Source organism: Drosophila simulans, chromosome 2L (assembly GCF_016746395.2).
Source record: "Drosophila simulans strain w501 chromosome 2L, Prin_Dsim_3.1, whole genome shotgun sequence".
Classification (NCBI taxonomy): domain Eukaryota; kingdom Metazoa; phylum Arthropoda; class Insecta; order Diptera; family Drosophilidae; genus Drosophila; species Drosophila simulans.
In genome coordinates, this window is record NC_052520.2 from 4,816,543 (window position 1) to 4,827,405 (window position 10,863).

At 47.6% G+C, this 10,863-nt stretch overlaps 4 protein-coding genes across 10 annotated transcripts; 2 read left to right on the forward strand and 2 right to left on the reverse strand.

Annotated features, from left to right (window-relative positions):
• Window positions 1–126: 126 nt before the first annotated feature.
• LOC6731005 (eukaryotic translation initiation factor 4E-binding protein Mextli) lies at window positions 127–5,422 on the reverse strand. Of its 6 annotated transcripts, XM_016179006.3 has the most exons (10): window positions 5,292–5,422; window positions 3,713–4,287; window positions 3,325–3,646; window positions 3,159–3,230; window positions 2,807–2,867; window positions 2,393–2,718; window positions 2,253–2,326; window positions 1,805–2,195; window positions 1,607–1,725; window positions 127–481 (listed from the first exon to the last, which is right to left on the reverse strand). In XM_016179006.3, exons 2-10 carry the CDS (start codon window positions 4,112–4,114, stop codon window positions 368–370), a joined length of 1,881 nt encoding a protein of 626 aa, XP_016023475.1. In that variant the 5' UTR covers window positions 4,115–4,287; window positions 5,292–5,422; the 3' UTR covers window positions 127–367. The 6 variants fall into 6 exon arrangements, with proteins under 6 accessions (XP_016023475.1, XP_016023476.1, XP_016023472.1 ...); XM_016179007.3 differs by having other exon boundaries at window positions 2,253–2,718; XM_016179005.3 differs by lacking the exon at window positions 127–481 and having other exon boundaries at window positions 723–1,725.
• A 315-nt stretch (window positions 5,423–5,737) lies between these two features.
• Window positions 5,738–7,562, forward strand: LOC6731006 (collagen alpha-1(I) chain). 2 transcript variants are annotated; one of them, XM_016179554.2, is made up of 2 exons: window positions 5,738–5,852; window positions 5,911–7,562. In XM_016179554.2, the coding sequence occupies exon 2, from the start codon at window positions 5,922–5,924 to the stop codon at window positions 7,389–7,391; it is 1,470 nt and encodes a 489-aa protein (XP_016023477.1). In that variant the 5' UTR covers window positions 5,738–5,852; window positions 5,911–5,921; the 3' UTR covers window positions 7,392–7,562. The 2 variants fall into 2 exon arrangements, with proteins under 2 accessions (XP_016023477.1, XP_016023478.1); XM_016179555.2 differs by having other exon boundaries at window positions 5,755–5,772.
• Window positions 7,507–8,543, reverse strand: LOC6731007 (28S ribosomal protein S2, mitochondrial). Its single transcript, XM_002078132.4, has 2 exons — window positions 8,404–8,543; window positions 7,507–8,346 (listed from the first exon to the last, which is right to left on the reverse strand). The coding sequence occupies exons 1-2, from the start codon at window positions 8,426–8,428 to the stop codon at window positions 7,577–7,579; spliced, it is 795 nt and encodes a 264-aa protein (XP_002078168.1). The 5' UTR covers window positions 8,429–8,543; the 3' UTR covers window positions 7,507–7,576.
• A 141-nt stretch (window positions 8,544–8,684) lies between these two features.
• On the forward strand, window positions 8,685–10,706 carry LOC27207317 (vacuolar fusion protein MON1 homolog A). The gene is made up of 3 exons (XM_016183030.3): window positions 8,685–9,408; window positions 9,473–9,624; window positions 9,679–10,706. Exons 1-3 carry the CDS (start codon window positions 8,816–8,818, stop codon window positions 10,518–10,520), a joined length of 1,587 nt encoding a protein of 528 aa, XP_016023479.1. The 5' UTR covers window positions 8,685–8,815; the 3' UTR covers window positions 10,521–10,706.
• Window positions 10,707–10,863: the final 157 nt, after the last annotated feature.

Here is a 10,863-nt window from a genome sequence, read left to right on the forward strand (position 1 = left end):
TTATCGAGTTAGGGCCGCTTCGAGCCTTTTCATTTAGCTGCATTTTGTGAATTAGTACATATTGGGAAGTCCGTTCCGATTCCCATTTCGCTTGAACTTAACTAAGAGCTTCGTTGAATTTTCTAGTTATTTTGAAACTCTTGATTATTTTTCGTTGGTAATTTCTAGGGTTAGTTTGCATGTTTTTCAATATTCTTTTTTTTTTTGTTTTTGTTTTGGTCGTTTTCAGTTTGCGTTTGTTAGATGTGGCCATGGCCAAAAGCATTGAAGCGTACTGCAGCTCCGACTGGGAGCAGGCACTTCACCCCGGGACACTGATAGCGTATTATCTCTATATTGTCAGTTTTGAGCCCCTCGATGGATGGCGTTATTCGTCCAGAGTCTCGACCTCATCGGCAGCCACAATGTCTCGCTTGGCGGCCGTCTTAATGCTGGCCAGATACTTATCACCATCGAAGCGCTGGCTCTCATCCTGCAGATCCTGTTGTCGAACAAAGAAATGGTTTTAGAAATGTTTTTCAAAGTAACATGGGCACGCAAGCTATCCTGGGATGAACGAACATATATACATACGGAACAGTTTAGTAACTAAGTTAGCCAGCTGGAGTGGTAAGGTGGTGATGTTATGATGCTTCGGTGGTGAAACACAACTTACAATTTATAATTTATAATTAATAATTTACAATGTGTGGGGTGTGTGGTGTAAGTTAAACCCAGCCAAGCTTTGTTACGGACTTTGAAAGTCCTGTTTATTAGTTAATATAAATCGTATTGATTACAGATTTGTAAATGTTGTTTGGAATTCGAGAATGTTTGTTTGTTAGCGGTTAAGCGGTCTTAACCGCCTTTCTAGCTTATCCTTAGCGACGACTTAATCTGTTTCACAGCCAAAACACAGATTCTCCCTATAGTTACATTTTAATTTCAATGCATTAGATGTATTGTTACCTCTAAGACTAGCGATCGGTTTGGTTTCGATGGTATATCGTTAATCTAATGACTGGATGATGATGATGTATTGACTTGATTCATTATCAAGTTCTTCACGCTTCACCTTTTTTAATGATAAGTTATTTAAAATTAAAACAACACAAATACTGACATGAAAAGAAAAGCCTATCTGGGACTGAGATTCAATAATACGTATTCCGGCTACGTAAAATTATATTAAATAAAGTTAGACGCGGTTATTATTCGATTCTGTTTCGCACAGTGCCAATGAGAACTCATCGTCCTCGCAGTAGCGTTGAAAAATTGCCTTCACTTGGGATGTTTGATAGCTAGACTGGCGATGCTTTCCCTGTGGTGCCACCGATTTGCCCACAGTATTCGTTATGATTTGCAATTGCTTGTTATACAGGTTTCGATCGGACACGGCCGATGTTTTGGGAAGGCGACGGTTCTCGCGCTCCGCGAAGATCCCTTTTGATTGCTTGTTAGTGACGGTTATGGGATTGTCTGCCGACGCCTCGACAGCAGCTCGTCCAACGGCGGTGCTGATGATATTTGTGTTCGGGGTGGAGGTTATTGCATTTAAAGCCCACGGATGTGTTATTACTGATGAGTTAGGTGCACTGGCGAATAAGCCATTAAACGGCGGAATTACCTTGTTGCGCAGAATCGAGGGCGCTGTCTCCTGCATCTTTTGCCAGTCGGTGGGCAGGGTCCAGGCGTGCGGACTCATGGAGTAGTAGAGCAAGTGTTCAATATCGTAAGAAACGCGAGCTGTAATTTAAGTTTATGCATCAAAAACTTGGTTAAGTACAAGTGCTTTAAGAGCATGTTGAAAGGACTGTAATCTTACATGCATTGCTCTTCAAGGAATTGGGGCCTGCCAAATCGTCCAAGTCACCCTTTTCGCGAGCGCCCTTGGTCTCCGGCGTGGACTCCTTGCGCGAAAAGTGGCTGCGACGCGATCTGGCCAGGCCATTCTGATTGCTAGTCGATGATCCTCCATTGTTGGGCTCAGCGAACACCTCGTCGTCGCCTTCACCATTGTTGTTCGCTGCCGAGTAAACAAGGCAATTCAGTCCAACGCCACTGTCCGTACCAGACCAAAATTGCGGCGGCCCGGCTCCGGGCAGCGGAGTCGATGGCGTGGTCACCAGCGAAGTGCCGTCGAAGGCGGCGCCAGCCTCAATGGAGGCCAGAAACTCCGAGCTGCTAAAATAGTCATCGAGCACGAGTTTGGCCACCTTGAAAGCCCAGGGGATTTAACGAATTTCAAAATTGAAAACTTCAACATTACTCACGCGCACTAGTTCGCAGCAATCGCCGGTAATCTTGATCAGGTGCTGGCCCACGTTGACCGTGAACTTGTATTCACCTACGGAAGCATCGTTTGTGGAATATGAGTGCATTAGCAGCTGTTGATTGGGACGCAAGACTTTACCGGCAGCGGCTGTCGCCTGAGCATGTGCCGCTGCTGCTGCTGCGGCGGCTACGGCGGCGGCCTGCTGCTGCTGGTGATGCGTTTGGTGGTGCATCTGCTGCGAGATCTGCTGTGCAGCAGCGGTGGCGGTCATGAAGTTTTGGGCCGAGTTGAAGCTCAGCCGGTTGGCCAAACTGCTTCCGGTTGGCGTTCTTGGTTGCACAATGGCGTCGTCCGAGTTGGACGAGTTAAGCGAGGAGCAGGATCCTCCAGCGCCAGGAGCGGGTTCCAGGCGCACCGGCGAGGCGTTCCGACGAATGGTGTCCTCCATCAGTTTTTTGGCATAGCTGTCGTAGAAGGAATACATTTTTAAAAATTAGTAAATGATATATTCAATATTGGCTATTTCAGCTTTAATTTATTTACTTTACTCACTTAATTTTATCCTCAGCTGGACCAGTAATCTGCACCAAACGCTCCTTGGCACCCGGGTTGACTAAAGAAAACAAGGCATTAATAATTGTTCCCGAAAAAGGCATTTATATTTATGAAAAATAATTTGGATGCGAAAACATTTAAAAACAAAATGCATATATACAGTATGAAAATATGTGATTCAAAAATGCCTTTAACGATCAATTTTGGCTTAATGTGGTGTCGTTGGATGGACAAAATCTGGGACATGCTTCTTTCTATTTCTATTAGTAAATTTTGTAGATTTAAATAAGCGTGCCAAATGAAATGCGTGTGCGGTGAGGATCAATTAAAACCAGCTCTCTGGAGTTACCTCTTTGAAACGATATAATGGTTTCGCTTAGCTCCTCGATCATGTGCACGCGACGCCCCTTGATGCCCATGACTTTGTGGCCACGGGAATGGAGGAATACATTATTGAAAACCATTTCTGTAGATCTTTGTGCTCCAGAACACTCCTCAGCTGATCAGAAACTTACCTTTGCCGGAGTCGGCATTGCGAATCACGACCTCGTCCTTGCAGTACGTCTTGCCAGGGATCTTGGTTGGTTTGGGGAACTTGCCCGAATTGCGGATGACCTCACCGGGCGGCAGCAGCATGTGCTGCTGGTTGGATGTGCCCACGGACGCGATGGCCGCAGCTTGGACGGCTGCAGCTGCAGATGCCGCATTGAAGACGGCGGCAGCGGCGGCTGCGGCTCCAACGTTAACGCCACCAACACCGCCGCTGACGCCGAATGTGGGGGAGGTGCTGAAGACGTCAGACTGCACGCCGGTATCGTACTGATATTCCGAGGGCAGCTGCAAGACAAGGACACATATTTGATCGTTTTCCAAAGTGAGATCGATTTTATGTACTCTACTCACCTCCACGTTGGAGATCTGCTGCTTGGACTTGTAGTACGCGATTGTGTCGTCATTGTCCCAGCTCTTGGCGCGCAGCTCGATGAGTTCGAGTAGCTTGAGGCGCGTCGTTATGTTCAGCCGTTCGTCCTGCGAAGCGTTGCGGAAAACGACGAAGGCCCGGTCCAGTGTATCCTTGGACACCGCCTCCAGTTGCGGTCCATGCACCCGGAGGTTGTGCAGGAGCAGCGTGATCGAGTCCGGCGTGGTGTTGCACGACTGCAGACCGACGGTCACGTTGTCTATCAACTGGATTAGCTCCTCGATCACCAGGTAGCTGTTCTTCAACGACGATCGCGATTGTGTCTTCAATGGGCGTGGCGCCTCAATGTTTTTCACGGCGCGTCCCAGGTGTGTGTGAGCCATTCTCGGGATTCGTTGGATTCGATATCGTCTCGCGATGAAGTCTAAAGGTTGTCCTGCCTGGTGTCCGGATCTGCTGATTTCAGTCTATATGGTCTGCTTACTTATTCGTTCGTTTAAATGTTTCTGAAGAATTGGTTAAAAAAGAATCGTAGAAGCTGTTTCCGCACCTCCCCCTGCAAACACAGGAAAGGTTAGTTAACGATCAAATGTATTATTTATATTTAAACTATTGTACTGGTTGGATACATTCATTTAAATGCTAGGATGAAGTCGGCTATATTGCATTAGAACTTGGGAGTAATGGATAACCAAAAGGTTTCTTAGGATATGGAGATTGGCCTCGTTTCCGAGCGAATCTCGAGTACTGCGACGCAAAGCTCTCGTATATCTTTGGTCTTAACAATGTGCACGTTTGATAAGCGGCTTTAGCTGATAACACCGCGATTTATCTATAGTTTAGTGGCCAAATTAACCCATTGGCGCCTTCGCCGCTTCTGGCTTCTGCTGAGTTAATCGCGGTGCGAAGTTCCAAAAGCAAAATATGTAAATAATTGATGAAAATTGTTGGCATAAATGGAATGGGAACGACAAACGGACGACCATTTGTGTTATTTCAGTGCGACTTTCGCTCCATGCGAACTCATTTCTTTTTTAAATATCACTTACAGCCGCTGCAGCAACAGCAGCAGCAACAACAAGAACAAACAAATGGGCAACTAAAACACAGCTAACAGAAATATTACAAAAAACTGAAATTGTCCGTGGGAGGGAGAAAGAGAGAGGCGATCGCTCTATTGAATCATATGTCGAGAATAGCAACAACAAGAACGGCCTCTGCCGACGTCGGCGCTGGCAGCGCAGCTGGCGACCGTGTTGGGCGTAGAACAATAAAGAAGTTAACTTTCAGGGAACAGGGTCTATATATCCACATATTGCATCCGTTTTAGGCCAAATTTCTATGTGAAATTGAGTAATATTTTGATAGCACTGGCCGCTTTTCGTTAAATTTGGCCAACTACGCGTTTTGCTGGCGACTGACTTTGCACTCTCGTTCTAGTTTATACACTTTTGGCGTTTAGTCTTCGTCGCGTTTGTTGTTTACTTTAATGGCCGATCGAAACGCCTCTGAAAACGGTGTATTTTTGATCGTAATTTCCAATAAATTACTAAAGCTTACCAAAACCAAAATCTCTGCGACTGCGACTAAAATCGTTTTTTAAGGTCGGTGTTGCCACCTGATCGAACACGTTAGTTATTAGATATGCGCAAGAGTTATCGACTGAAGACCCGTTGACGCAAAAGCGCAGTAAAAAAGCTCGCATCAATTTCGCATCACAGATGTGTTCGTATTAAAATGTTATATTTAAACTTTATATTAAATAAATATTGCGAAATCAGGCACCTATCACTGATAACCCACATTTCACTATAGTATCTGAACGCTGCGCAATTACTATTCCCCGCCGGGGAATGTGTCTGCATGGGATTGAAAATGTTCAATAGATTATGTAACGTTGGGCATTTATATATATATTACCAGTTTACAAATGTAGATTTAATGTTATGGCGGAAAGTATAGAGAATAAAATTGGAAACTGCTATTTTTTAAGAACAACTGCTGGCCTAGGAAAATACTTCAGGGGAAACTCCCTAAAATTGTAAGCACGAAAATATCGATAGAAAACATCGGCTGTTTCTTCAATTGGTTGTTATTGAAATTTTTGTTTGCCATCGCTAAGTAAAACCCAAATAAAATTGAGTTGATATATTTATAAAGTATATTCCCAATCTCTAAGGTGGCAGCGAGATGTCTGAAAACGAGGACGTGGAGGCGGCACCAGAGGATTCCAAGGAAGTCGTTCTGGAGTCCGTCAAAGATGAGCCTGAAACGAAACCGCTGCAAATGTCGTTTGCAGATTGGAAAAAATGCAAGGATGCATTGAAACCGGATACCAAAAGCGGACTACAGCGGAGCAACAATAACAATAGTAACAACAACAACAACAATAACGGCAACGGACGTAAACATTGGTCTTCTAATAGCAACAATGCCTTCCATGGAGGCGGAGGTCCGCAAACCTACCAGGACAGGAGCTATCCTCCAATGAATCGACCACCTCCACTTCCGATGCAGCTGATGAACATGGGCTTTGGAGGCAATTTTGGGCCTGGTCCCGGACAATGCGGTCCACCCATGGGGCCAATGGGACCAGGAGGACCTGGCGGTCCCATGAGCAATATGGGCCCCGGTGGTCCCATGGGCAATATGGGTCCCGGTGGTCCAGTGGGCTTTGGAGGACCAGGTGGATCTGGGCCCCGCCGGAATCATAACCACCGACCTCTGCAGCCGCCTCCGTTTTGGGAGGACATGATGTCGCCACAACACAGACCACCACCGATCCAACCGCCCATGCCCAAGTGCCCCAGCTTGTGGAATCTGGTACCCAAGGAGCAGGGAGCACAAAACAATCGCAGCAATCAAAACCAGAATAACAAGAAATTCAAGGTAAACCATCGCGGCAACAGTGACAAAGATACCAGGCTAATGCCTCCGCCCCCGCCGCCAAACAATGGCAACAATTCGCCGTCGAACGGAGAAGCGCAGCCCTCTAAGAAGCCCAAGCGCAGCGGCACATTTGTCCAGGTCAACGGCCAATGGATCCAGAAGCCAGAGGCACCACCGCCGCTCGAGGATGCGCCGCCGGGTACGAAGGAGGAGCGCCAGCGCCAGTGGAAGGAGTACCGTATGGCCATGAAGCCCTTTAAAAACCGTGAGTTTCACAACTGGAAGCGAACGGTGCAGCGTTTAGGGAAACTGCCGCGCGACCAGCTGGACGAGCAGCAACTGGAACGACTGCAGAAGGCCGAGGAGTACATAGTTGCGCACAAGGCGATGCTGACGGTGAAGCATGCAGAGCGCTGGGTGGAGCAGGACAACAAGCATGAAAAGGGCCAAGTGTTCGTGCGCAAGTCATCCAGCATCGGGTCGTGGAACATGTCCAAGGAGAGGCCGCCGAATGGTTTTGCGTCGATGCATGATTTCAAGAAGCAGCAAATGGATACGTTCTTCGGTCCCGGCCGCGCCATAAAAGGCGGTTTAGATCTCTCCGTCATTGGAACCTCAGAGCCGCCTCCGCCGCCACCTGACACCCCTCCACAGATTACCAACTACTGGCCCTCTGGAAGTTCCAACAACACGGGGTCCAACTCCAATCCCTCGTACTTCAGCCACTATAGCAACAACTTTGTCAAGGGTGCCACTCTGCTGCCGCCCTAGAATAGCTATCCGAAATTAACCCAGGGCTTGGGTTTTCTCAAACACTATCAAATTGCCTGGCACATGCATAAAGTTCTACAATTTTGCAACCATATTTAGCAAGTTCTTCTTCATCCTGGATTGACGGCCATTGGCATTTGTATTTAGATAAATGTAACAAAATCAACTTGACACTACTATGACTATTACTTGGTTTTGCGACTGCGCCGCGGCTGGGATTCGTCCAGGGGCGGAAGGCCAAGGAGTTGTCGTCGTTCCCGCTTGCCACGCAGTATGGCTTCCTTGAAGAGGTTGCAATAGAGCTCCACTGCGGCCGGCGAGTCATCGTTGCCGGGCACCGGATAGGTGATCAGGTTGGGATTGCAATTGCTGTCCACTATGCCAATCGTTGGGATGGCCATTTTGGCGGCGTCCCGAACCGCCGTGTGCTGAGCCATAACGTTGTTCTGAGTGTTGAGGAAAATGCAAAGATCGGGCAGCCTGGTCACCGCATCGAATTGCACATTGGCATTGGTGAAGATGCCGCCGCGCCAGAAGCGAGTGTGCGAGAATTCACCGGCCTCCTGGGCCTTTCGCTCCACGAGATGGGAGTTCATGGCGTTGCGGTTGAAGAACAGGATGATGCCATCTCGGAAGGCGATGTGTGCGGCAAAGTTGAGGGCATCGCGCAGATGTGACGCCGTCTTGTCCAGATCGAAGATCAAATGACCGAGTCGACTGCCGAACAAGTACGGACGCATTCGGTCGTCCAGGGAGCCCTCCTTGTGGCCATAGTGCACTCGGGCATTGAAGAGGTCGCGCACGGTGAACAGGTTGTGCACTTGGAAGTAGTCCGGGTGCTTCAGAATCCGCTGTTCCACCAGGGCGATGTCCTCCGGTTCCGTTTCCACCGATTGCTCCGGCTGTGTGCTCTGCAGACGTCGTGGCAGACCGCACATCTGACCAAAGCGAGGTACTACCAAGGGAATTAATGTATAATTTGGTTTCCTTGCTGTTTTAATTGATTACTTACGGTTGGCAAACGATTTTCTCAACATTTTGGAGCGGCTCGTGTTTTCATAACCTATGTTCTTCTTCTTCTCTATGGATTTTGGTAAACAGCTGGTGGGTAGTGTTGGATAGATGTGTTTCTACAAGAGGTTTTCAAACAACAAAAAAATAAGAGATAAAAAAATGCAATTATAATTTTAAAGATAAAATTATTTAAAATTCATATTAAAAATTAATTTATTTTTCATAATATATAAGAATTAATAAGCCGATCTTAGGCGGTGTTTTTCGGAACACCCCTTATTTCATCTTCTGCTTCGGACAGTGTTGGGAAATCCATCCCAGCTGGAATGATTGAGTTGTAAATTTGTGATATTGCTAAATATTGGCAAACTGCAATGTTCCAGCGACTGAAATAGTTAAACGAATTCGAAATGGAAGTAGAGCAGACGTCAATCAGGTCGGACACGAACTCCACCTGCGAGTATCTGGACGCAGAGGGCGATCCGGAGTCCCCAAATCTCTATCAAGAGGCGGATCCCGACCAGGAGGCGGAGCAACAGAACCATAGTATTATCTCTGAGCTAAGAGATGGTCTGGGCACCATGCGGGACAACAGTGCCCTCAGTCCGGAGCCGGGGCAGGAGAACAAGGGACTGGCTGCCTCTGTGGAGTCTCTGGCATTGAGCACCTCGACCAGCGCCAAAACAGAGGACTCCATTGGCGGGGGATTGGAGGAGGAGTACGATTACCAGCACGACAGTCTGTGGCAAGGCCAAAAGAAACACATCTTCATACTCAGCGAGGCGGGAAAACCAATTTTCTCGCTACACGGCAATGAGGATAAGCTGGCCACGCTATTCGGTGTCATCCAGGCACTGGTGAGCTTCGTTCAAATGGGCCAGGATGCTATCACCTCCATTCATGCGGGCGGCATCAAGTTCGCTTTCATGCAACGCAGCTCGCTCATCCTGGTGGCTGCCAGCCGGAGCAACATGAGTGTGCAGCAGCTGCAACTTCAACTGGGGTGAGTCAATTATAAAGCTCAAGATAGCAATGCTAACTAATGGGAACCTCCCATTCTTTACCAGGGATGTCTACAATCAAATACTGTCCATTCTGACGTACTCACACATGACGAAGATCTTTGAGAGGCGCAAAAACTTTGATCTGAGGAGACTGCTCTCCGGCAGCGAACGATTGTTCTACAATCTGTTGGCGAACGACAGTAGTAGTGCCAAGGGTAAGGATATCGAAGCATATCCAAATTGCTTAATTTATCAATGACTTGTTTTAGTGTCCAACAACATCTTCACGTTTTTGACCAACTCAATTCGCGTCTTCCCATTGCCCACAACGATACGATCGCAAATCACCAGCGCCATTCAGAGCAACTGCTCCAAGATCAAGAACCTGGTGTTTGCCGTGCTGATCGCCAATAACAAACTGATAGCACTGGTGCGCATGAAGAAGTACTCCATCCATCCGGCTGATCTGCGTCTGATCTTCAACCTGGTAGAGTGCTCCGAGTCCTTCAAGAGCTCCGAGAACTGGTCGCCCATTTGCCTGCCCAAGTTCGATATGAATGGGTATCTGCATGCGCATGTCTCGTATCTAGCGGATGATTGCCAGGCCTGTTTGCTCCTGCTGTCCGTGGACAGAGATGCCTTTTTCACGCTGGCAGAGGCCAAGGCAAAGATCACGGAGAAGCTGCGCAAAAGCCACTGCTTGGAAGCCATCAACGAGGAGCTGCAGCAGCCGTTCAATGCGAAACTCTACCAGCAGGTTGTGGGAATCCCCGAACTGCGGCACTTTCTCTACAAGCCCAAGAGCACAGCGCAACTGCTGTGTCCCATGCTCAGACATCCGTACAAATCTCTGACGGAGTTGGAGCGCCTGGAGGCCATCTACTGCGACTTGCTGCATCGCATCCACAACAGTAGCCGGCCGCTGAAGCTCATCTACGAGATGAAGGAGCGCGAGGTGGTCCTGGCCTGGGCAACCGGAACCTACGAACTGTACGCCATATTCGAGCCGGTTGTGGACAAAGCCACTGTGATCAAGTACGTGGACAAACTGATCAAGTGGATCGAGAAGGAGTACGATGTGTACTTCATACGAAACCATGCCACATTCTAAGCTTTAGCGTGCTTCGCTAGGGCATTGTGAGATATATGACTATTTTTTTATGGCTCCTCTGCCAACGGAACCAGGACAAAGTTGTTGTGCTGCAGTTGTGACGGCGTTTGTTTAACTGAACCTAGTATACCAGAATTACGCATGTACATTTGTAATTTAAAACTCTAAGTAAATTCTAAAACTTAATAGTTTATTTCTTAGTTGGAATGTGGATCTATAGAAAACTGAGCTAAGAGTTCTATCAAGAGGTTCTAGTCACCGCTAGCGCAGTATATCCTTTAAGTTCGGACTCACACCAAACCGGTTATCTTCGGGGTTGGACTTTCGAGAGCGAAAGGACTCA

What these genes read in the sequence shown, in the direction of transcription:
- LOC6731005 (XM_016179002.3), bottom strand. Translation starts at nt 4,114, where the DNA reads ATGGCTCACACACACCTGGGACGCGCCGTGAAAAACATTGAGGCGCCA. An exon ending in AGCAGATCTCCAACGTGGAG is followed by an intron (nt 3,647 to 3,712) that starts GTGAGTAGAGTA and finishes CTTGTCTTGCAG; the next exon opens with CTGCCCTCGGAATATCAGTA. An exon ending in CCAGCTGAGGATAAAATTAA is followed by an intron (nt 2,719 to 2,806) that starts GTGAGTAAAGTA and finishes CTTCTACGACAG; the next exon opens with CTATGCCAAAAAACTGATGG.
- LOC6731006 (XM_016179554.2), top strand. Translation starts at nt 5,922, where the DNA reads ATGTCTGAAAACGAGGACGTGGAGGCGGCACCAGAGGATTCCAAGGAA.
- LOC6731007 (XM_002078132.4), bottom strand. Translation starts at nt 8,428, where the DNA reads ATGTTGAGAAAATCGTTTGCCAACC. An exon ending in GAGAAAATCGTTTGCCAACC is followed by an intron (nt 8,347 to 8,403) that starts GTAAGTAATCAA and finishes TTCCCTTGGTAG; the next exon opens with TACCTCGCTTTGGTCAGATG.
- LOC27207317 (XM_016183030.3), top strand. Translation starts at nt 8,816, where the DNA reads ATGGAAGTAGAGCAGACGTCAATCAGGTCGGACACGAACTCCACCTGC. An exon ending in CAGCTGCAACTTCAACTGGG is followed by an intron (nt 9,409 to 9,472) that starts GTGAGTCAATTA and finishes ATTCTTTACCAG; the next exon opens with GGATGTCTACAATCAAATAC. An exon ending in CGACAGTAGTAGTGCCAAGG is followed by an intron (nt 9,625 to 9,678) that starts GTAAGGATATCG and finishes GACTTGTTTTAG; the next exon opens with TGTCCAACAACATCTTCACG.